The sequence below is a fragment of the Thermobia domestica genome, chromosome 3 (assembly GCF_964235325.1).
Source record: "Thermobia domestica chromosome 3, izTheDome1.hap1.1, whole genome shotgun sequence".
Taxonomy (NCBI): Eukaryota; Metazoa; Arthropoda; class Insecta; order Zygentoma; family Lepismatidae; genus Thermobia; species Thermobia domestica.
The window spans coordinates 252,885,536-252,912,845 of record NC_137456.1 but is presented as its reverse complement, the minus strand read 5'-3'; the positions used below and the strand labels follow the sequence as shown (position 1 = coordinate 252,912,845).

The 27,310-nt window shown below is 33.2% G+C and overlaps 1 protein-coding gene across 3 annotated transcripts in view; it reads right to left on the bottom strand.

Annotated features, from left to right (window-relative positions):
• LOC145681019 (spondin-1) overlaps nucleotides 1-27,310 on the bottom strand; it is a 541,475-nt gene that overhangs the window by 28,506 nt on the left and 485,659 nt on the right. For 2 of the 3 annotated variants that reach the window (XM_081752306.1, XM_081752307.1), the window contains exons 12-15: nucleotides 24,935-25,114; nucleotides 14,930-15,055; nucleotides 13,108-13,307; nucleotides 9,285-9,357 (exon numbers count right to left, since the gene is read on the bottom strand). In XM_081752306.1, the coding sequence (XP_081608432.1) occupies nucleotides 9,285-9,357; nucleotides 13,108-13,307; nucleotides 14,930-15,055; nucleotides 24,935-25,114 (579 nt within the window). The remainder of the gene's footprint in view (nucleotides 1-9,284; nucleotides 9,358-13,107; nucleotides 13,308-14,929; nucleotides 15,056-24,934; nucleotides 25,115-27,310) is intronic. The other variant, XM_081752308.1, reaches the window with a different exon arrangement.

Here is a 27,310-nt window from a genome sequence, read left to right as displayed (position 1 = left end):
CTTGTTCATTAGATGACATCAACAATCATCATATTTCAAGCGATAGTTACAGAAACAAAATGTGGACTGCTTAGTGCCAGGACTCTAGAGAATATTTATGTATGCAAAATTATGTCTATGTACTTACCTTGTAGGATACAATGAAATACATTCCTATAAAAATAAATAATATTTCAAAATACTCGGGTACAAAATTTGGAAATTTGAAATAAATTCCGAAACGAATAATGATATACATGCAACCATATTTCATAATGTAAAATTTATTGATCTTTCAAAATCACAGTTTACATTAGAAAATGTTTACATATTCAAATTTGGGTATATTTTTCTGTTTGTTAGTTATATTTATTTAGTTACATTATTTCAGTCAGTAAACATGAGCTTTTAAGCCTTTGATTATATATATCTTCCTAAAACCTCTGTTGCATTTCTGAGGTTCTCTTTTGAGTCAGATTCACAATTATACATCAGTACAGATTAATAGTACAGTGATATAAAAACAAATATTAGAACTTACATATTTTGATTTTTATGGCTTTGTTATGTTTGCTGTACACATAAGGTACCCCTATAAAGAAACCATACTTGAAAAACAAGAAAAAATATTTACCTTCAGAGGAATTTATATCGTTCAATTAGTAACCAGAGGAAAAAAAATACACTTTATCCGGAGTTTGTGCAGGTTTTCGGAACGCGTCATTAATAGTAAGCATTTGGAAAATACGCGTTACATTTGATGTAATGCATGCTACGTTTCCAACTTCCGACATATCGTGGTAATCTTGAGCTTGGGATAACGGTGAAAAATCAGTGTTCGATAAGTCTGGAAAATGGCTGGTAACTCGTCTATCAGTTCGCACCAATACACTAAATACCTCCACATTTTCAACCATCTTCAACATTTTCGCATTTGAAATGGCTGTACCATTTAAATCTGGATTCTTAATAATGCTGCACCACCAGACACTCACTGTCCGTATCAGCTCGACGTTTCGGGAAAAGATGGATTCAATTGAAAATAAAACTTAATGTTAGAGCTTTGCTCCATTTTGGTGCACGTATTTCGCACAGCGACTTCACGCTACTTTCATCTGTCACAAGGTGACGCATGCCTAACCGAATGAAACCGGTTTGAACGGGCACTAACGAGAAGATTAGACATGCTCTCTTCAGTGACGTCATGTCTATTATGGTAACATTTTTTTTTAGGAGGTTAGTTATTACATATTTTTTTAAAAGTTGGTTTATTTATAGGGGCACCTTGTAATTTGAATTTTCGGCCTTTTTCATTTTTACAAATAAATAAATAAATAAAGTTAGAAAGGATAGTATATATTGTACGCTACCAACGAAGCTCATTCGATCTTGACCAAACTTGACATGATGGAAACTTTGACAAGCTTAGTGAGTATACGAAATGTTATGCTGCTAGGTCTTTAGTTCCTGATTTATACGCCATCAAAATTGTGATTTGGACTTAATATTTTCGAAGAAAAATCTCTAGTTGCTAGTCAGAACAAAAGTACATATGACAGGCCTGTTAACTGTTAATATGAAACATAAGAAATTAAATGATGAAAGGGTTGATTAGCTATGTTGTAAATGAAGGGTGTATCTACTTATAATAAAGATCTGTTTTCAAAAATCAATAAAGAACGAATTCTTTCCGTTTGAGAGTATAATCTACTCTTTCTGGATTTCTTATATTTGTTGGCTAATGATATGTCACACCACAATAATGCAGTAATTCTATCTCGTCTGCTTTTTATTTAGGTCAAATCCTTTCAACTTCGTGAAACTCCAATTTCAAGTGGAAAACGGCAAAACTGAGCCTGTGTTAACCGGTTTCATAAATACGAATAAAGCAAACGGAATGGTGTTAACGAAACGACTAAACAACAAAATTATTGGCTTTGTCAGCTGCAAGCATCAAACTGTAGACGGATTGAGTATAGCCCGTTCCCCCCAGTGATTTGTAACAAATCATTGTGATTCTAACTATTCATATTAGTTCATAATGAATCGGAATCGCATGTTATAAAGTTTTAAGATGTAAATCTTGTGGTAAGGAAGCTTTAGTATAAGTAGTATAAGTAGTAGTAGTAGTAGTAGTAGTAGTAGTAGCAGCAGCAGCAGCAGTAGTAGTAGTAGTAGTAGTAGTAGTAGTGACTCTTCCAGTTCCGGTGACAAAGAACTGGAGTGAGCGGGCTATACACAAGCTCTGTAGACTACAAACACGTTGCACCATTCAGGAAAGTCACATCAGGAGAAGAAAACCCACAGCATTGTAACACATTCAGAATATTTATGATTGGGGTTCTATTATAAATGGAAACAAAATACACCAACTTGCGAAACAAACTAATTACACTTTATTTAACCTCAATTAGGTAATGGACGAAAACAGTTTCTGATGCGACATATGATTAAATAATAGGTGAGGCTCTAAAGACAGATTTACGGAATGCATGACGTAGAACTCATGTTTATATTTATAATTGGTCATCAATTGCCTAAGGAGAATCACATTGTTACGTACTCAGTGCATATAATTAAAGTGGTTATATTATTGTATTTTATATCTTTATTCATTGATTCATCGATTCACTTCATCAAATAAAATCAATTATAATTAATAATCTTCGTCGCGAAATATCTCATAGATGATCTTTGTTAACAGCATGAAGCATATCAGACTATCAGACACAAAATGACATCAGTATAAAGCCAACGCATTATACTATAAAATCAACGCCTTAGTATCGACATAACAACTGTGACTGCTATCGCCATATCTTTGAGCTAATTCGGAATTAAATAGAAAGTTTCTGATGTATATGCAACAAGTGTGAAAATAAGAAAAAACGAATGCATTCCATTCACGGATTCCGGACGTTTAGATGATTTACTATTTTTCTAACATAAAAAGACAAAATTTTAACTGTCACGGAAAGAAGAATTAATTAGGCATTAATTTCACTGACAAGAAATAGGCATTAATTTCACTGACAATTTCGCCAGCATTTCAATGGTGCAGATAAATTTCATGTCGTTTTTTACTTTGAAGATTAGATTGGCATAATTGATTGCTCAAATTCAACATTAATTAGCATAGCATTTAAAATAGGTAATTATGAAGAATAAGGGCGCACACAGACAAAATCACATAAAATACTGTAATGGATCAAACGGTTTCATTACAAGATATTAAATAACAAGAGAACGTAGAATTTGGATTTTACAAAACACACGTGGATGTATTGATGTATTTTCAAGTTCATCAACAAGATTTTCAGTAAACATGATGACTCAGTGTGAGAGTTCTTCCGTTTCTTCTTACATTCTCATTTAACTGAACCATTCACTTAGATCATAGTCTGTTTTAGTCTTCAGGCCATAATCGTAAGACAATTCACCTTCTTTTCATAAGACGACTTTTTGCCATTTAGATTTCAAGCTCAAGGACTTTCTACAATTAATTTATCTTTGGAATTATTAGTTCCACTAACTAACTCTATGGCCTATGGAACCCGGATTAATCCTCAATGCCGCATTCACAAAAACTCTCCACTAACTTCTATCTTTAGCCAAACTGGCTGCAGTTTGTACTTTGTTTCCTATTTCTACGAGATTCATCTTAATATAGTCCTCCTAATGGTCTAGGACTGTGTCTAGGTCTTCCTAATAGTCGTTTCCAGACTAGACTTCCAGTCGAAACTTTGAAAGCGTTCCTGCTTTCTTCCATTATGGCTACATGACCTGCCCATCTGAGACTCCGAGATTTGATGACTCTAACAATGTTTGGTAAATGGTATAAATTATGTAGTTTATCGTTATAAAGTTTCCGCCATTCTCCATTCCCATTTCTCTTGGGTTTGAATATTCATCTAAGGATTTTATTCTCAAATACTTTCAGTCAACGTTCTTCCTTCAGAGTAAGCGACTATGTTTCGCAACCATACAGGACAACAGGCATAATTATCGTTTTATACATTTTAAGCTTTAGATTCCTCGACAGGAATCGCGACGATAAAAGATCTCGAACTGAATAATAACACGAATAGTAACATTTAATTTCTTCGTAAACATGGTTTTCGTCTGTTAATATTGATCCTAGATATTAGAAAGTATCCACTTTGTCAAAAGTATTATTTGATGTAACTGTGAAGAATAAAATTGAAGGTCTGCTCATAATTTTGGAATTCATCCAAAGATTGCTGAATTCTGTCCATGTCTTTATTTGTCCATGCCTTGAATGCTAAAACCTTTTATGTAGTTGATTCGTGTGCGCTACAGTGTGCACTAAACGTCGCTCGACACTAGCAGTTATTCAGTGCTCAGTTTATTAGAGTAGCAATAGATGGTTGACGTAAACATTGCTTGATGGTGTTGGTAGTGATACACTTCATGTTGTGATATAAAGATTTGATATTTTCGTAATTGATAAATAAGTAATTTCAAATTTATTTTTGTCATGTGACTTATGGCGCATCCTGTTTCTTCTTATTTATATATTAATCACCTAGTCTTGAGAGTACCACTGTCGACTACAGTGGAAGCAAAACCTTTAAAGCTGGACCGCAAGGTGTTGTGACTCCCGGTATTAAACGTAAGTGATCCAGAATTCAGCAGCAATGTATCACTATTGTCTGGATATACATCAAGTTCACATTTTATTCTAATAGAGGTAGTGGCAACCACAATCAAGACCTGATTTGTTGAAGTACACGCATCTTAACAACAAAATATTTTTCGTTTACAAATATTGGGCAAGACGTAAGTTTTATTTTGCACCCGAATTTGCTTCTGACAGTGAGAAAGACAAATTTCCTAGAATTCAATGGGTAGAAAACATGGGTCCGAGCTAGAAAACGGCAAAGAAATCAATGAAACTGGAGAGAAGCTTTCTGGTGGTTAATTCTCACTAATGCGACATAAAGGTAATAACTGCACGATCGAAAAAGAACATAAAGAAGTTAAACTCACGAATTTTCCTATTCAACTACAATACAGCATTAAGAATACTAAAGCTACTGATAAGTCGGAAAAGAAAGATATGAAACAGGCTAAAGTACTACAAAATTTAGAGCAACAAGGTAAACTGCAAGAATAATCATTGTGTGCGCAAGACGAATCGTTATCAATTTATAACGAGAAATAGGAACCAATAAAATCTCCTGAATTTGAGACACAGGATGTAAACAGACCCGGTACGAAGATAATCGAGAAGTACGAAAACAGCAATGTTAAATAATTATGTTATGTCTTGTACAGTCATCCAAACCGACGGTGATTGCAGTGATAGTGTTAATTTCATAAGTGATTCTAATTGAGTATGCAAAAGAAGTGTTGATTATGAATTTATATATGAAATTTTCTTATCCTCCAATTCAAATCTTGCAAATAAGTAGTTACTGTTTCTTGGTTGGTAAGTTGGTTGCAGTTTAGGACCCCTTTCAGCACCGAGTCTCTATGAGACGTGGATATTTTTTTTTTTTATGTGGAACCAAAACCACCGCATGCGTTCAAATTTCATAGTTCTCTCTCTAGGTTTTCCCGTAAAACACTAAAGGCACGACCCGTAGCCACTAGACCAGCAAGGAAGGTAAGATCCTGTTTTGTTAGTAAATTCAGATGTAAACAGTTGATTAATTGCAAATTACTTTTAAGCAGATTTGAAACAGGTGCGATTTCTTTCGTATAAAAAGATATTTTCAATTTTGTGATGACAGATAATAGTGTATTAATAATCATGAAAATTTTTTATGTAAATGTAAGTAATCGTTGTATTTCGTACAGAAGAAAGCATAGCTATCGTAACATGAAGGACAATAGTGTACACCTAGAAACAGTGCCTTAAGATGTAAGTCCGAACAGCAACGAGTGCTTTCTCTTCAAGCAGCATCTATGTTATCTGACACACATCCATTTATGCATATGAGATGTATACCTTGTACTGCCAAATTGCTCAAGATGAATCATTGCCAATTTATGGTGAGCAAGAGTAGCCATAGAAATCTCAGAACTTGGGACATAGGATGTAAATAAAACACATGAAGAAAATAATCGAAAAAGTACAGAAACGGTTACCCCATGCCATATATTGTACATATTTCAAAATAACATGGATCGACTTTGAAAACTAGATAAGAAGTTTATTTAGAAGAGGTCATATGTTCAAGTACCTGACCACACGTGTTTGCTAAAACAGGCAAAACCTGTAAAATCCTCAAAATTTATAAAATCTTGACGTAAGTCTGCAAGAAGATAGAAGCTGTCGGATCGACAGTTGCATCCAATGACAAGTGAAAGACGGATGAAATTTCGAAAAGAGCATAAACATATAGATATACATTCAGAAACAGAGAATCAATCTGGGAAGAGCACGTGTCAAGCTTATGCCATCGTATGCGCATATGGTAGGACAGGTACCTAAAAGTTGGAATTGTCCAAGTATCATCATTCAATGACCAATACACAGTAGCTAGAGCCTAGCAGACAAAGTGCATAAAGAAGTAAGAGTATACCTTCAAAACACCACTGGATAATGAGAGAAGCTTTCTTGGTGTCAATTAAAGCTAGCATTCTAGTAACTTAAGGAGTGCTATTAATGAGAAGAAAAAAACTTATGAGACATGAAACTTACTTTGTTATAAAACACAACTGAATAGGAAAAAGTTTGGAAGTGTTCTACAGATACTGGAAACTATATGAAAATTTAATCGAATGTGACTTTCAAATACCGAGCGAAGACCGAACAAAGTTGGATTATGAGTTTTACTTTGTACCTATTAAGTCACAAATATTAGTCAAATTTCACATCCTAACGTACTTTCTTCCAACATTGTTCAATAACATAGTTCTTTTATTCCTTCATTTATCATAGTTACTTTCAGAGACAGCAAAAATTCTGTCTTTGATAATTATTTTAATGTCCTTATCATTACAAAGATATTATGTTTTCAATCATAGATGAAGCATTTATTTTTAGTGTTTTAGAAGTGACTTCTAAGACACAATTGTATTTTAAGATTTTATTATATTATGGGTTTCCTTGTTTCTAATGAAATTTGTGTAGGTGCTATATGTCTAGTAGAGTTAAAGCTTCTTTATTTATTAATTTATCATATTTTTACCAACATAAATGGCCCACCCATTATGGATTTCCATATTCTAAATACATAAATTTATTCTGATAACTCATAAGATTGCTTAACTCGAAATAACATCGCGCGAAGAGGTTTTTCAGAAAAGAGAAAATACAAGTATCTTAACAAATGTCTGTGGCAAAGCTGTTTTGAATCTAAAAGGACTATCCAGAATAACTTTAAATACCGAAAATATTAAGTTTATTTTATGTTAAAAGACCATAATTTAGTTTATTAGATAATTTGGCACTACTAAGTAGATTCTGATAAGATAATATTTCTTCTGTTAGAACCAACATGCATACATACGATTTACAAGGGATCACTTTTCTAGTAATATACATTAAAATAAGAAATGTTTAGGAAGAGCAATGCAATTTCTATTCGATGATTCGTAATACAATTAACTATTGTTTTCTCTTTTGCATGTAATTTGACTTGACAAATATTGGCATATCAACAGATAGTATGTTCGTAAGCTAATATGTATGTACTATGTTTTAATAATGACCTAAATAATTATGAAAAGTGCACGTCTATGAAATAAAATAATTATGAATCAACGTTTCTAGTCTCAAATAAATGTATCTCTTGTACGAAAGATAAACCTAAATTTCTGAACTTTAATCTCCAAAGTTTTATTCAAAATTATGTAGAAAACCATTCTTGTTCTTATATTGTACCTACGAGGTGGTACAAAATATTCTATAGAAATTTTAACTATAATCCACGGATTCTTTATATTATGATTATAAATCATAATAATTCTGTGATATATTTTCCTGTATTTGGGGTTATATAAATTTAAATTATGAAGTATGTCATATTGTTATAATTTGTATAATTTTCTACATGATAATTGTTAGATTGCTGACTCTAAATTTTAAATAATCCAATTTATATTATAGATATAACTATGACCTTATTTATATTGTTATCATCATTAGCATCACTAACTTTTGTAAAGAAAAATAGAATTGAAGGTTACGAACCTTAATATATAACAGAGTTTAAACAGTAAAATATATTTGTGACGTTCACAGAGTAATTAATTCATGTTTTATTCTGACAAAATTTCTCGGATGATTTATACATCATACAGAAATACCATTTTATCAAGGATCTAAACCAATCATGAATTGTGGACCGACTGAAGTTACGACAAGCTATATTTACTATACCTATATTTAACGGTTCAAACTTCTATGTATGAAATAGACCACGTTATTCTTGAACGACTGTCCCAGAAATCGTCCGACATTTTGATTTAGCTTAGCTTGGAAAGCGAACAATTGAAATATGGATTGTTCTTCTCCTTAATATACATTCTTTGCACCTTCTTGTTCAACGTAACTCAAGTTTGTTTCATTATAAGTCAAACTTGAGAATATGAGCAGCACTGAAAACGCTCTATTTGAAAAATATAAAACCAAATAAAATTTATTTTCACAATAGAATAAAGATGGGCAACAATCCATCTGGAGATATAGATTTACAAATTTAAAGAATGTCATTATACCTTCTGCAAATATATTACACTCACCTCGTGTTTCGACTGGCATTGTTAATGATAATTGGACATATTATACAATATTAACAAATCACAAATTCACATATAAACAATGTGGTGGACAATTTGTTCTTTCTAATTTAAGTTCACAGCACATATCACAAGACTTCAAGCACTATTCTAAACTTAAATAATATATTTTCAACTTTGTTGGTGGTTTATAGTTTGAGTAGGAATTGAACAGGTTGAGTGCAATTTCTTTTCTACGTGTAAAACAGAAGCACTACACTAAAACTATGACACTCATACACTCTAAAAGTTGGTTATTAGTTTTAGAAAACACTTCTATAGACGATAACTACAGTATCTATATGTTGATCACTACAGTGGTGAAGCACAACTACATTGGCTGAGCAAGCATCGGTGAAGAGAACTGAAGGAGTCTACTAAAAGCGGAAAAAGGAGTTATAGTTGTCCAAGCGTTTCTGCCTTATCTTGCAGAAGGCACGTTTAATTTTTTTTTTCTTAAAATAGATCAACAGTTCACTTTATTTGTCTTTAATTGATAAACAAAAGCAGGTCATTAGTTCATGCGTTGGTGGTTCACATAATTCCTTACTCACCGCATTTTCTCAGTCTACAACGTCGACGTTTAATTAATCGAGGGCACTCTTTACCACCATTTTCTGGATGCACCTTGAATGGGAAAAGGTTAATTATATTATTAAATTGTCTACAAAAAGCTTCAAATTTGTAATTACTACTAAGTGCACAAAAATATGTAAAGTAATATTTTGTATCTTGTTCTACAAGGTAGTTGTGAATTCAATATCTATTTTGAATAAAGATTATCCTAGAAACTAGCATCAGCTCTAGCTGGAATGTAATACTGTTTACTAATGTGAGGTTTACCATTTTTGATTTCAGAAGTTGATTCAGTGAAAACCGCAAAATGGCTAGTGTATACAGCGTAGAAAATAGAGCTAATATTGCCACTAGGTATGACGTTTCGAGGTCGGTGGTGCAAATACAGAGATGGTGGAGACAAGAGCGAGATAGGAATGCAATGCTTGAAAATAAGCCAATAAAAACTGATGGTGTGGTAGATGCAATTGTTTGTGACAGTTGAGAGGCTTTGAAGAAACGTGGATTCTAATCCTAAAAGATTCCACAAGTATGTGGAAAATGTGGATGCATACGTTGAAATGTAACGTAATAACCAAATGGTACAGTCCGCAGCAAAAAACCTGCAACATGAGCATGTAAGTTTATTGTGAAACTACGCCTAACAGCGCAAGGAATCAACGTAACGCTAAGTGGCACGAACCAAGCCAGGAGAAACCTCGGCGTCCTCAACTGCACACTTATTTTGGAGCAAAAGACTTCATCGTATTACAATAAACTTACATGCTCATGTTGCAGTTTTTTGCTGCGGACTGTACAGTACACCTTAATAATGTATTCAATGGAAATAAAACTGTGGTAGTTTTTCTTTTTGACATATTCATTGTTAGAAATTAGCACTGACTTTACAACCACCCTGTACATTATAAATTCAAGGTTTGTAGAAAAAAGTACAAAACCAATATAGCATTTTATTTTTGGCCCATACACTGGAATTAAAAGTCCAGAATAAAAGTGTGTCTGCATTTTTATAAACTATGGTCTTTATTCTGAGAAATTATAAGAATAATTTATAATATAGTATAAATTAACATGGATATATCTATTTGTTTACATGATTGTAGAATGATACGTCTAAAACGTAGATCCCAAATCCGACATACCTAAAACTCCTACTGAATATTAAGACAAAACTAAAGTAAAACACTGAAAATAAATACCTAGAAACACTTCATTGAATATTCTGTCATTTTAGCTATAATCTTCCACATTTCTGCAAATACCTGGTCTAATACTATATTTGTATAATGGAAGTAATAAGTAATATTAATCTATGTAATCAATTATAAAAATCAAATAAATGTTACTAAAAAATTAACGTCATAGAATCTAAATAATATTGAAATATTTGAAATACTCATAAGTTGTTTGCTTACTATGAACGTTGGTCTATTGTGAACCGGCAATAATCATAGATGTGAAGATTTTTCTCACGTTCACAAGGTATGCACTGAACCCATTTCTCTCCACTGCTGTCTTGCGAATAGAATTTTACAAAATATGTATGCCACAGCATCACCTGTGGTGGGCTGGACACTAAACTCTCATCATATAATAAGCCGTTGTCTGCTGTTCCAAAGTGTAGATTCTTCTCTAGTCTTGAAATGGCTTTACATGATGATCTATTTGTGACCGAGATTGACATTTGTTCCCAGAAAACATCATTCAAAATTTAACTTGCACTCGGCGATTGCATATATCATAGTGAAGTTTGGACATCTGTTGGTTTATAGACCTGTTAATACAGATATGTCGCCTTACGAGACATATACTTCACATAATGTTTTCACGCCAAAAAAGTCGTGAGAAAAAAAAAAACACTTAATTTACTTCAGGTCTTCAAACTTTAAATTATACATGGTGTAATGAAATCAATAACTTACCTCTCATTAGTTACACCACTGCTCTCGTAAAGATAAGTCAACCAAAATTTTTGCACTAAGCAAACACACGTGATATTCCTCACAGAATTATAGCCAATATTAACTGATTGCAACGCTTTCAACTTTCAACTTCACTCACTACCCATAATTGAAGGCATTTGTAATATAATCGCTATGTTTTAGCATCTAACAGTCTAAAAAGTATGTACCCCACCTATGTTGTAGTTTAGGGATGATTCAAAAGAAGTAAAGAGCTGGCAAATGGAAATCATGAAGATCCGCGCTTTATTTACCAATGTAGGCAGCCAATTTATTCTTCCATGAATATATTTGCAAGTCTAGTACTATGTTACTTTTTAATAAAATAATATTTCGGAGATTTATGACATTAACTTTTAAGAAACATAAAAGAGTGCAACGTACCAGACTAATTTGCGGTAGAACCACTTTTCGTCCTCAGACTATCTCTGATGTGATATGAAATGGAGTCGTAGAGGTCGTTAATGGTAGCAAGTGGAACGCGTATCATACGGATACACCATCATGCGTGCAGTTCATCATTCAGTTCCGTACGAGAGAATGGAAGCGAAAATCTGTGCTAGGCTCGTGTCTCCGAAACAAACTGCAGATGTTCAATTACGTTCAGGTCTGGGGATGTGGCGGACGAGGGAAAGTATTCAATGTCATACTCATGTTTCTCAAACCACGCAGCGACAACTCCAGCTGTGTGAAAGGGTGCATTGTCATCCGGAATATAACGTCATTGCACTGAAACATCATCTGGACTATATAATGGACATGGTTTCCTAAACTGGCGATAATCACGGGTAGTGACGGAACAACTAAGCCTCAGCACAAGATCCACTGAAACCATGATTTTGCGGCCCATAACATCACAGAGCCGCCGCCGCTACACAGCAGTTGGTTTCACGGTTTAGCGCAGACACTGATTTGAAATAAAGTGAACAATGACTCATCTGACAATATCACACATTTGCAGTCATCAGTGAGCCATGTTGAGTGTTTGCGCCATCATTGGCTTCGTGCTAAAGTGCTATCAGCGGTTTCATCCGTGCAGCTCGATCTAGCATATCCATGTCATATAACTCGCGGTAAATTGTGATTGTGATTGTGGGAGATGCTGATTGACTTCCTTTGCCATCTGCACCACAATTGCGCAACGGTTCTGCGTGACAATTCGCTTCAATATTCGACGAGACCTGTCACTGAGTGTTTTCTTCGGACCCCGACCACTGCTGCTCTTCGTCAATGAGGCTTTGTCATAAGTTTCGTAGGCCGTCATCACATTAGAAACTACCCTTCGCGACACTACCTAATACACTTGACACTTTCATCAGTTTCATCAATAACCGAACACCAACAATTTCCTTCTTTAGAAATCAGAATGGTCGTCCAATTTGCACTATCATCGTCTGCTCAGTTCTGTGAAACTCCCGTCCTTCTGTTCTTCACATGTACAGAGCTTGGCCTAACACACCATCACTAATAGCTCGGCGAAGTGGTTGCCGCCTGAATGTCGTAAATTCGAACACCTCACATGTTTCTATCTTCTGGTGTCTCCATTTAATTCATAAATGTTTGTAGCTTCCAAGTTATCTAGTCCATAATTGCCTAGTTTGCAATTAGATTACGAACAGAAACACTTATAATTGTGGTAGATTAGTTCGTATAACTCGACTCTTTTATAGTAAACAAACAAACAAAAAGCATTAAGATTCTATTAAAATGTGTAATAGTCACAACTATCTAACCCAATTCATCCTTCATAAGTGCACTAACAGAACAGACAATTAACAAATATTGTTATCAGGGATTGTCAAAAATCAGGAACTTTTAAACATCAAAAATTAGTATTTACCAATATGCTCCTTGTTTTCTCCTTCTTTCCTCTTCCACATGTAGTACTGCATTGAGACCATTCACTCCACTGTGTCACTTGGCAGTCCACCGCTGGAATACCGCTTGTTGTTAGTGACGTTGATACAGAAAATGGGGTTGAAGATTGCAGATAATCAGTGTCAAATTTCCTCAGACGGAAGAACTCTCTCGTATGATTATCTGAAAGAAAGAAGCAATATTATTCTGATGGTGTGTATGTTTGACTTAACTAAATAGCAAAAAGTTGTATCATTAACGAACTGAAAGATATGTACAATATTATGATACATTTTCATGTGATAAGTTTGAATTAAATAATCATTGTTAATAAACAATCGGACTTCGTTATAATAGTTAAATGTATCTTTTAAATGTACTTTCATGTACATCCTATGCGCAATTCTCACAATATGTGTAAGCGAAATAGCTACAGTATCCAACATCTATCAACGAGCTGCTGGGTTATTATAAGTAATTAAATAATAATTAAACATTATAAAGACTCTTTCTTAAAGTATTGCCACGCACATTTTAAGTTCGAATATGTTCAAGACAGAGTAGTGCAACGCCTTTTTAAATTAACGTTTTAATGTAACTTGTGTGACACATACTTAAATATTTTAGCATTACTGTCCATAATGTAAGCATATATTTCACTGTAACTAACCAACTCTATGACCTATGGAACCCGGAGGTTTAATGCTGTGTCCACAAAAGCTCTCCATTGACTTCTGTTCTTAGCCATATATTTCACTGTAATGTTTGGATAAATGTAACTAGAAATTTTACATTCACGACTACACTGTATTTCAAAAATATCGCCGGTACATCGTTAAATTATTAAATTATGCATCTCATGGCTCCTTGGAATTACAGTTTTATGAATATGACGCAATAAGCATGGTTCAATTAATATACCTACTAATTTCCAATCGGCAAGTAAAATAGAAAGCGTACAATTTTGTCAGTGATGTGGGATCTGGTTTGTAGATATAAGTAGTTTTGCTTAAGTAAAAGCGTTTTGTCTAATGCCATTGCTTTATTATTATTATTATTATTATTATTATTATTATTATTATTATTATTATTATTATTATTATTATTAACTTCAATACCATTACTCGCGAATGTATTATTTTACCTAATTTTTAAAAATACGTACATAAAATCGCAAAAATATTTGCACTATAACGTAAAATGGTATATCAACGCATATTATTAAAAGAACAGTAGCTCATAAACAGAGAATTCACTCCAGTACGTACTACCAACTTAAGAAAGTTAAATAACTCCATGGAACCTGACATTTTTAAAGTTTTCTTCACTAATAGCCGATTTCGCAAAGAACTCAGTTTCACTGTGGTTTTGTTTATGTTAAAAAAATATACTTCAGGACATTAATTTTAAGTGTAAAGTTAAAGAAGCACGAGATTAGTAATGAAATTTCCGAAGGTGCTCTAATAGAACACTTACAAAGACGATATGATGAAAACGCGTGGAAAATGTATTAAATAGTTTCTGTGCATAATAGGAATGAAATGTTCTTCGAAATTATGCAATCTATTTACACAACATTAAGTAGAATAATATATGTAACTTAATATTAATACTTTAAACAAATGCTTCTCACAGACTTCTGTATACTTGAATTGAAGAATGGAAGAATTAATACATCTACCAGATAAGAAGTACTCAAGCAAGACACTACACAACTCCCACTGGAAAACAAAAGATTAAAATGCTTAATGTAAACAAATTATTACAACGAAACAAATTTTAACATTTCACATAGAGGTTAGTACCACATAATGGATCCAAGTTGTCCGTTGTTAGAGATCCACTGGAATCTTGTAGCACATATGTCAACACTCCAGAAACACTGACGCCATACTGTTGAAGTCGAGCTGTGCGATTAGCCATCACCTCGTCTGAAACACGCCAATCGGAGATAATCACTCACTTAAAACACTTATTCCATAGAAATATTTTGTTTTCGAATAGGTTTTGGTTCAAATAAATATCGTGGGATATTCTGTGATCGTTATAATTATTTTTGAAAACGTCCAAAAAACATTGAATATAAATATAAACTCACTAATATATATACACCATTTCAAAATTTGCAACGCGAACAACGGGCAATCACTTTTTAAATATCAAAAATCCAATATATCAAAATATTGTACATTGAAGTAATTGTTCAAAATCATCAAAATATACTTTATAGGTAAATTACCTTAATTGCTGATAGTTAACCAAGATTACACTCAAAAATATTGATGTTTATAAATATAATCACATGTAAAATGTTACAATAAGCTTTCGTGGTTATTTTAGAATAATTAACGTTATAATATATATTTAACCCTTTATTTGGTACTGTTGCTCTCAAGCAACTACGCATTCTATTGCGTCATACGCACGAATTATAACTTCAGTGATCATTTAATTGGCATTATTGCTTTCACACAATATTCATACCGGGTGTTCAGAAAGTAACTATGCAGTGCCATGTTGTGGTGTGCTAAGTGATGACTGATTTGATTGTCAATTAGTAATACAACATTTCCCATTGTTTAACATATTTGAATCATATTTGACCAGGTATTTGTATTTTTACACAGGTCCGGTTTCGTTGAAGACCAACGTCTTGTGTGACATCATTGTGATCCAGGTCATCATGCTGAAGATTGAACAAAGAATGTTTCTTGTGGAGCATGTGTTCTGCAATGGAGACAAGTTTATCTCAGTAGGAGCTGCATTTACAGCAAAGTTCCCAGGAGTGAATATGCCTAACCGCAATGCTATACGGAACCTCATCACCAAGTTTCGAAAGACCGGAAGCGTTCATAATGCTCCAAAATCAGGTAGGCCATTCACAGCCACATCCACAGAGAAGGTAGCGGAGGTGCAAGACGTGATGCTGCATAGTCCAAAGAAATCGGTTAGAGGACTAGCTCAACAGGCCCACATGTCCGTGGGTTCATCTTACAAGATTCTCCGGAAGTCACTGTCCATGTATCCGTACAAAATTTCGGTCGTGCATGAACTGAGGGACACCGATCGCACGGCGCGTGTAAACTTTTGCAACTGGTTCCTGTCCTTCCTGCAGGGCAATGGTGAGGGGATTCTTGACAAAACGTTTTTCACGGATGAGGCATGGTTTCACCTTTCCGGTTACGTGAATAGCCAGAATAGTCGTGTGTGAGTACGGAGAATTCGCATGAATTTCATGTGTCCCCATTGCATAATCAAAAGGTTGGTGTTTGGTGCGCCGTGACTCGTAAACGCATCATTGGGCCCATCTTCTTTCAGGACACCATAAATGCAGAACGGTACTGTACCTGCATTCTGGAGCTCTTCCTAGGTGAACTGAATGAGGAAGAAATTGAGAATGCCTGGTTCCAACAGGATGGGGTGACTGCACATACCGTCCACATCTTTGGTGACCGCATCATATATCGGGGACTCTGACCTCCGCGTTCACCCTACTTGACTCCACAGGATTACTTTCTATGGGGTACGTTGAAAGGAAAGGCCTATGAAGGCAATCTGCACACCATACAAGAACTCCAAGCTGCACTGACACGTCACATTCGGAACATCACTCCCGATGTTCTGCAAAACGTCTTCAAGAACATGCAGAAACGTGTGCAACTGTGTGTTCAAGTGCAAGGGGATCACTTCCAGCATCTCTTATAACTTTCATGACATTAAAGTTTAGCTTCCAGTTAATTTAAGTTGTTTAAAGTGGTTTATGGAAAATAAAATATGGCAAGTTATGAACTACATAGTTACTTTCTGGACACCCAGTATATGTACACGATTTGAGGGTCGCTTGTTTAGATACTTCTAATCTTCGTCAACAGGAGACAGCCAAATTTAGTACTGTAGAAGCTTTATCTCCTACGTTCCACGAAAGTTCTTTTATTTTTTTTATTTGCAATACCTTGCTCCGTAAGAAGATATTTCATCGAAACTGCTGCTAATTACTGAAAATATTCTTATGATATTTGACCATAATAGAGCAATGCTGCTCAGTAGCAACACATAAGACCTATTTTATGGCAATGCTTATTTGAAATAAACATACTATATTTGGTAACCAAAGTACAAAAATACTTTAAAAATTACGAAATTATGATCAGGAAGACATGGTACAACCATAACAACAAACTAAATATTTTAATGGTAATGCTATAAATGCTTGCTAATTAAAGGGTTAAAGTAGCTTAGAAGAAATTATTGGATGTAATGGGTAAAGTGTTACTCCTAATACAGGTTAGGGTTACGAATGACGGTTCCAATGCTGTGCAATATATAAGTAAATATGATGTATACTAGACATATAATCCGAAAAATTATAAAAACATATTAACGCAATAAAATAAATTACATATTTTTGAAAAAATAAATGAAATCTTAAGTTTTACGTACCACGTTTATACCGTGTAATTTAAAGGAGACACTGATTATGAGAACGAATGAGAATGGTAGAATGAAGAAAGTGGAAGGAAACGGGGAATTCCGAGAAAACCCACGCACACAATATTTGTCCACCACAAAGCACACATTATTGCTTTCATACAATATTTATATACATGCGAGCTGGGATTAAACTATGGACCCCACGCATAAGAGGTGATAGCTCTATCACTGCCCTTACCTATTTTTTAATGCATACACAGACATACACTTGTCAGCTGAATAAAAATAAGTGTTCAAAACTTCCTTTGAAGCCACTCGAATTGATGAAAAAAATAATAAACACGTTCAGGTTTATAGTTCTTTGGGCTCCAATTTTTGTGTTTAATTTAAACAACTACAACAACTTTACGCAGATTTACCTCATTGTTGTACAAATAAAAAAACTTCTGTTGTAGATAGTAATGATTTGGTATCAAATAACGAGATGAGAAAGAGCAGAATCAAGATTTTACTAAGGACAATCTAAATTTCTGATGAGAATGTCTGAATCCGATTATGTAAAATAATTTTATACAAGATGTGTTGTAGAACTTAAGGTTTACATAAAGATTTGACTTTTAAAAAAAAAATGTTGAAACGAGTGATAGCTTGTAACTGATTGGGAGATGAAAAATGATAAAAACTTTTAAAGATATAAAAGATAATAATAGTAGTTTCCAAAATAAATTATAATATATCAATGTACAAACTTGTAACTTCTGGACTATAATTCCGTATTATACCTTTATCATTATTACCTTGAAGTCATATATTATACCTTCGAGTCATCTCGGTAGAAATTTAAATTTTATGTCACAAGCTAAAGAAAGAAAGTTTATCTAATATACCAATCCTTGTATACAACTTTCTGAAGCTGTATGGAACTTTCTTCTCTGAGTCTATAGCAATGAAATTTAAGTTTTAATTAACCCATTAGCGCCGTGCGTGTTCATATGATCACAGCGGTTAATATTTATGAAAATAAGCCTTGTATAACATACTTTCAGTGGTCTCTTTACGCTTTATGTGTTAGCTACTAGGTGAAAGTTCTGGTAACGATATTCAGACAAAACAAATTCCAAATTGTAGCGTGAATGTAACCTAGAGGTATAGATATCCGCAACGCGCCAGAAATACAAGAAAAATGGCATCGTCCTCGCAGTAAGTATTAAAAAACAATCTTACATCTTATCGTTTCAAATTGTTTTTTGCTGGCTTATGTTTTAGAGATGTCAAAAGTTGTTACAGATTACATTTCACTCATCTGAAAATAATTGGGTCATGATTATTGCCGTTTTCCATCAGTGTGATCGTATGAACACGCAAGGCGTTTAAGTAGCTTTTTCTTTCTTACGTACGTATGTATAGGTGTCGATAATACAGTAAAATTTTGCAGGTATATCAATTTAGAAAAGTTTGTACATGCTTTCAGTCGACTAACTATTATTATTATTATTATTATTATTATTATTATTATTATTATTATTATTATTATTATTATTATTATTATTATTATTATTATTATTGTTATTATTATCATTATTTTAATGACTTTTGCAACTCCTGTTACTGGTAATTGTATGGTTTTCCTTTTTGATACAGAGGTTTTTCACTTCAACAAATTCTTGACATTTTAGAATCGGATGACGTGCAAGACATACAAGACATTCTGAACATCCGAGACCTAACGTCTTTCCGGATGAAGATTCGGGAAAGGGGGATGAAATGGACAACCTTACAGGGCGCCAACTTACCAGTCATGCTGAAGTTGTTTTTTTACAGATAATATTTGACTTGATGAAGATGATGTGACAACTCTGTCGTTACAACTGCATATACTTATAACGGGATTCAGCTTGTCGAGCAAAATTTCCTAAATGAAAAGAGAAAGTACTCGTGCGTGCGAATTCGGAGAATATTAGCAAGCACCTGAAACTTACTGATCAAATGGACCAGGATATCTCATATTATGGAATTATAATCAAGTCCAAAAAGTTGTGGTGGGCGCCTTTCTCTTCGATGATTGATGTATCGCACGAAACGCATGGCTAATGTTGAGAAAAGCCAGAATAGGCATCTCACACTTAGAATTTGAAAGACATATTGTACAAACTTATTTGCAAAATTATAAAGCCATTCTATTAGATGCAGGGCTTACAGCCATTTCTGAGTCCAGCAGTCAACAACACCATGTAAGGGATGACGTTTGTCTTTATGGGAGAAACCACTTAGTGGTTCGGTCTAAGCGTAAACGTTGTGCAAGCACACTGTGTTCAAACACAGTACCTACGAAATGTTTCAAATATAGCATGGGTTTGTATGCCTACTAACTCTTTTTTTCAATTTCCATAGAGTCCCATAGATATTGGGCTCCATAACCTGAAAAATTCCATAGTCCAAATACTGTGTTTATTTTTGTCTTCTAAAGTGTAACAATTTCTAAGACAATAAACGTCTCTTTTTTTTTAGTATGTGTTAATAATTTAACAGGGCATTAACATAATCATGATATACGAAAGTACTTAAACGCCTAGCGTGTTCATATGATCACGGGGCACCCCAGAAAACCGCTTACGTCACCAACTCAAAATTTCACGTAAATGGTCCTTACACCTAAATAACTCATAATTACAAATTTCACCGGGAAGAAAAACAAAAAATAATTTCGGCGTTAATGGGTTAATGTGATTTCCCTGGAAAGCCACTTCTATTTGAAACTATGGCTAACTTGGACATATAAGTATTTTAATAAGCATCTTGTTCAAATACAAAACATTTATTTCAGTCCTTAAAGTTCGTGTTAAATGTAAGATAGATATTTACGATAAAGACTTTAGAAAAATACAAAGCAATAGCTTTGTCAAGTTTTGAAATAAAATAATAATAAGTCTGCAATTGGAAAGTTATTTAAACTAAACAATTATAGAATAAACTGGCAAATATATTTTTTTTAATATTTTACATACTTAGAACTAACGCTATTTTACTTTGGATACCAAATATCTCGTTGTATTAAACAAAATGAGGTTCAGTTTAATTAGTTGATTTGTAAAACTCTTTCTATAGAACCCAAATTCTTACACTGTTATACTTGTATTCAAGAAGTCAAGATAGAAACAATGGAAATATTGTAATTTCTGGAATTTCAACTGCCATTAAATTAATGAAAAACCTTCGTACAAAAAATGTGACCTTCGTACGAAAATATTTATCTTGCTATCTACCAGTAATAATATTACCCAGCGATACAGAAGTTAGGAACCACGACATACCTACAAGAAGCTAAAGATTTGATACATCACATTATTACACTTCTTTAGATCAAGAGCTGCACTAACGATAAAACGTATTTTCTTTCTCTCTTTTTCTTCAATATGCTATAAAGTTCTAGAGAAAAAGAATAATACCTTACTAACTGCATTCAAATTTCCTAAAAATTAGCATGTAAATGTTCATACATTTCGTCAGTAACGTAGCTGGGTTTGTTCTTTTCAACGATAATGTTAACAAATTAATGGGCAAGTCTAGTAACTCCGTCATCTCTGGTAACAACTGAAGTGTAACGTTCCGAAAGATGTTATTGGTTCAAACGTGTCCAGGTAAAGAAAGCATAGGCCGATTTATAATTCACATTTATTTTCTTGCAATATGTTTTTCTTACTTTCCTTACCTTTGATGATCTTATTCTTTAGTTTCTTACTTCGGAAATTTAGACAAATATTTACAATTATATGTATCATTATAATGTTTATAGGTACGCGAAAACATAATTATTGTAAGTTCCATATGTAGGGCATTTCTTGGGAATTCAACAGAATCAAATGAAGCTACAAGTTTTGTCGGAAAGACGTCAAGCTTGATCCATCTATAACGAATCAAGTGTATTTCTCTGCGCTGCTGGACAAAATCGAAAGAAACATTTCGGGATATCCAGAAAGTGTTCATAAGAAGCACACAAATAAGCTGTCAAAAGCTGTAATAGTCCCATATTTGCTAACATTCCTGTCAATTAAGAATTGTTTTTAATTAAGCACTGAAGAAGTAATATGAATAAAGAATATAATATAACTGCAATATTGGTTGCAATGGGTGATATTAATTACAAGTAACCCGAGGTTGTTATGTGCAAATTGGATATCTATGAAACTTCATAGTATTCCGACTTTGGCAAGACAAATTATATTCCTTCAAGATATATGTGAGTACGAATAGAAGTGAATTTTGTGTAATTTGCAACAAATGTTGCATTCATAAAATGCCTATAATCCAATACCTGATCGGTGATCGTACTGTGAGGTAACTTGAGTGACGACCCCTCAACCGTTATTGTCCGTGCATTAGTGAAAACTAACGAGAAAGTCTGCCGTCGATTATAAATGTCACGTTTAGTCTAAATATATTACTTTTGGCACATGGGAAGTAAATAGTGTTGGTTTGACCTACGCAAACACTTTTCCTAATGATCCCTACGGTACTCTGAAACTCATGGCATGGTTTATAATGTGGGATATTTCGACTTTCGACTTGATATTCCTGATTAAAACTAGGTTTATGTCATCTATAGTGTATTTTTTAAAAGAAATCTTTCGCTTTATCGTCGTATGCTAATTTAGGAACGATAAAAAATCTGTTGTTTCTTTCTTTGTCGCATAATTTGAAGCCAGATCAAGGTAATAACATGCTAGCAAAAGTATCTACATCGCCGTATAGGTTACTTCTACGACTTTACTTTCTACTTAAGTAAAACATTGTAGAAAAATATTGATTAACTGCAAATGTACTATTTCTATTCTTGACTACATTTGTTACTTCTCCTTCCATTTCCCTTTCTTTACTCTGTCCTCTTGCTCGTCAGTGTACTACATTTTTATTCTACTATGTATTTTGGTACCTTTCCAGGACATCTCCACTGTTTTCTATTTGTATGTGTACATTATGCTGCTTATCCCTCTTTGACCGTACTCGCTCTCAAGTTACTCATTCTCTCGTTCATTTTTCCTTTATCTCAACATTGTATATCTCGTACATTATCATTCTCAAGTTGTTCATTCTCTTGTGAAATCTTCCCTCTCTGCACATAATCTGATAAGTATATAATTTGATACACTCTGCACATAACATTTATATCCCTTTTTTATTTTCCATCCTGTTTTTCTTCGCTATTTCAAGTATTTTCCACATCCTTTCTAGTATATCTTTATTCCGTCCTCAAAACCTTATTCTCTTTGCTTTATCCATGGTCTCAATAACTACCTTCATGAATCGTAAAGAAAATATTATTGATCTATTGGGAAAATGTTTGAAGATAAAAGTACGTAAGGAAGAAGAAAGGACATACTAAAATTAGAGCAAAACGAAGAACGGCAACTATTGTAAAATAATTGTCTTTTATTGTTTGTTGTCGATTAAACATCATAAGGAAAAGAAGAAGAAACAACAATTCTGGAACATGGATCTACCAGACACTTGAGATTGGGAAGTGCACGTTATGTGTGTATAGTGTTGAAAGAAAATATGGCAATGAAAGTGCACTGGAGTGAATATTATTGTCCTAATTAGTTACATCCGTCTACTTATTTTGCGTATTTCCTTGTGAATTATCTCCTTGGAGATTTTGTTATATTTTACTATTTGCAAACTTCTAATTATATGCTTTAAAGAAGAAACTGAAAATTATAGTAGGAGCAGTAAGAAGAAGACAACAAAGCAAAAGAATAAAAAAAAAACAGTAACATAGTGATTGAGAAGACAAGTGAAAAAACATGCTCATCTTATTATGGTAGATATAAAGATTATGTTGAATATATTCCGCGTGTAAGAAGAAACATGTTGTGAAAATCGTGGATAAGTAGTGGGGTAAAAAAGGGAAGGGAAGATGACATAAAGATGAAGAAAGCTTTGGAGATTTTATGAAGAAATGATTCAAATAAAATGGTATATAAAATTATGAGTGGAAGAAAACAACTAAGCAGTAGGTCGTCTTTGAGACAACATTTAGCAATAACGGTAATAAATCAATGAAAAAAGAAGGAACCAACAAAAATGAAGATAAGTCAAATTATTCTGTAGATAATGTGAGTGATTATCTAGAAACTTGGAGAAGAATAAGAAGACAATTGATGAATTTCTAGCGGCAAGATGGGCAAGAAAAAATACAGTTTAAAATTTAGTGGAGGAAACGCTGCTCAATATAAAACAACAGAAGTTTAATAGCATAACAGAAAGAATCAGGAAGAAAAAATTAATAGTGAAGTCTATATATTTAAAAAGCAAATACGTACAACAGCGATGACTTTTTTTTTAACTACAATATGATGTAGGAAGGAATAAGATAAATTATTGCAAGGAAAACGAATGTGAAGAAAAACTTAAATGAAAGTAAAAAACAAATTGAAGAAGGAGAGTTAATCAAGAAATGACGTAGAAAAGATAACCTAGAAAAAACATTAGAAAATAAGAGTCCTTATGAAGAAGAGTAGGTGTAAAGTGAAGATGACAGAGTATTTCAAATAGAGATAGAGAAGAAGTAGGGAGGAAATATCGGAGTAATATTAAAGGGTAAGTGCAGAGAGTGTGAGATCATATGGATAGGAAAAATAAAGAAAAGAATGGGCGAGAGAATTATAAGTTTAAAGAACGGTAACAACATAATATAAATATAAACGGACAGGTCATGAATAAAGCATGAGAAAATAGCGAAATAAGAAAATAGAACGTCAAGGAGAAAAATAGAAACAAGAACATTAAGAACAAAAAGTGACCAAAAGCAAGGAACGGAACGGAACGGAAACTTGAACAGAGCAGAGGAGAAAGAAAGAAGAATGGAAAGAAGAAATGTCTACGGAAGAAAAAGAACCAACAGGAAAGGAAGCGCTAAGAGGGAAGTACAGATGAACACGTGTGTAAACTTACAGACCAGTAGATGTGGAAGCGAGCATAAGTGTATACCAGAAAGCAAGAAAAAGGAAAGAAAAGAAGACAAAGCAAAACAGAATAAAGTACTCTAAAACATGTACAAAAGAAAAACGATTTGTAGCATTTTAGGCAGAAGGACTACTGGGAAATGTACTGTTATTGTGGTGAAAAGTAACAAGAATATAGTTGGTATTGTAATCGTAAAGCTTGACTCAATGGAATAGTGTCGCATTATTCCTTTTACATTTTGAATTTCTCAATTGTGTTGGAAAATACACGCTACATTAGCTACACTACTCTAACACACTACATTATTAGCTTGATAAATTTAATTCTACGTGTCAATCAGAAATATTCGTGGTTCCTGACTTTTGAATAACTCTGTAGACGTATCAATTTAATTTTTATCAATTTCGTCTGAATACCTTTCAAACTGCCACACAGTCTGTTGCATTCCTGTTCTTCTTTAAAGTTATTTCGGTTTCCACGGCAACCTGAATATAAGAAAGTAGTGCAGACTCCTTTGATGGAATCAAAGTACCATCTAACAATATTGTTTCTGTTGTTGCCACACAGTCCAATATCTCGTTCCAGCATACAAACTTCTGCAATTAATATATAATAAATAAATAAATAATAATAATAAACTTTATTTTAAGTGCTGAGAACCACTGAAATGCAGCAGAAATACAGCACTTTGTTATATTCTGCATTATTTTAACACTATAATATATATAAAAAAGGAGATAAATAATGATTAACATTTTAACAAGAATTGATAATAAGATAAACTCTAACAGTGTAGTTTATGTTAATTCCTAAAACACTGAGACGTCAAAAATTAAAAGTAAAGATAAAAACAACTACTAAGATAAATTTTTAAAAATCTAAAATAAAGTCAGTTTAAGATACGTGTCAATCAGTTTGTTAAAAGTCTACTAGAGATTAAAATATATTTCCTATCATGTGGTTGCAAAAAAGTTTTACCCTTGTACCATATATTGAAACTTAAAAACCCACATTAAAAAGAAAATAGTTCGAATTACATCGGTTGTCAAGCATCTTCTCTATAAATACAGAGTCAATTAAATTTTTCCTGTCAGCCAGTGGTTCCAATTTAAAATATGTTTTTCAGTATTCGTATGTCCTAGAGTAATAATCCAGTTCTAACTTAAAGTATTCTAAGAAAACACTTTGGATCATTTCAAGTTTGTTCACTAGAATATTTGTTAGGCTGTTCCAAATCACCGATGCAAACTCTAGTTTTGATCTTATTAGTAATTACTAACAAAAAGCAGGCCATTGATTAAACATATAACCAATTATTTTTCCTGCTTCATTAGATATGCTCTGTATGTTCTGTACATGATCACTAAAGCGTAATGACTTATCAAATGTTATCTAAATTCTTCATTGGCCTTGTCCTTGAAATTTTTCTTCGTTGAAGCATTCTCAAAATTTAAGGTTCATTCATTTTCCTGTACGTTTTATCTCCCATCAACATAGCATATGCAACTATATGAATTTAGTATCGGAAGTAAGTAAATTTTGTTAACTCTAGCAAGTATTATTGTTCCAGCATTTATATACAGAACCATAACGTAATTCATGCCTAAACTACAAGGAAATTTTAAACTGAAATGTTGTACCCTCTATTTTGAAACATACTTTCTTCCCATTTACAGCTTCCTTTATGATTCTGATAATTATAGTAAATTTACCTCAGATGATGTTAATCTCCAAAAAGTTTCTTCTAAAGAGATCGCAAATACCAGAGGAACAAATGTCATTTTAAACTAAGGAACTTCAATTTAGAAACAAGATTTTCGAGGCAACAGTTTTCTTTTTACCATAGAAATTTTCATATTATTGCAAACAACAATATATTTACACATTTGACGATACTAGACCAAATAACAATTTATAGTGTTAAAATTATAACTTAAAGAATTACATAAACAATCATAATACTGATAAATCTATAAATTCGAATATACTCAAAAATTGTTAAATTGAAGATTAGCGAAACTCCTCCTCCTCTTAATACTACTATTAGTATTATTATAAAGTATTCTATTATAATTGACAAGGCATTTAATATACGTTGAGACCACCCATTCACCTTTAGCTTACCTTTTTGTTTTTACGTATATATTACCCATTTTAGTGCTGTCAATAAATTGCAGTTCTTCCCCTCTTTCATTCTCCTTCCAAAATACCTTCTACAGGATGTCTACTAAAATTCCACAACGAAATTTCGTGACTTTTTTGTGACCTTTTCTTCACCAAATCATAAAATTTCCTAATATTTTCAAGAGCGAATTTGGGTGCGAATTAGGCCGAATTTTCATCCATGCGATACAAACGTACTTTGGTTGCGATTTGGTAGCGCCTAAAGCCGACCATAGACATTTTTGGTGTTGAACGTTGATGTTTTATAGAACAAAATTTTCCAATCTGTACTTACATTTGCACAGTTAAAAAAAATCGTGACCCAAAAGCTAAATTTCGTGACTTTTTCGTGACTTTCATGACCGTTTTCTGATTTCGTGACTTTTTCGTGACATTCGTGACTTTCGTGACCGATAGACACCCTGTTCTATTATGTCCAACAGAAGATAATTTCTTTTCAATCAATGCCCTAATTAGTTTTCTCTTTTTAATTGCCTCTAATACAGAATAAACAAAAGTCTTGAAGAAAACTAAAACTCGATAATGTTGTATATATTGTTTATGAATTAATATAAAGGGTGTAATTTATAACAAGCCTCGGGAGGTGATTCCTGACACCGAGATAGGCA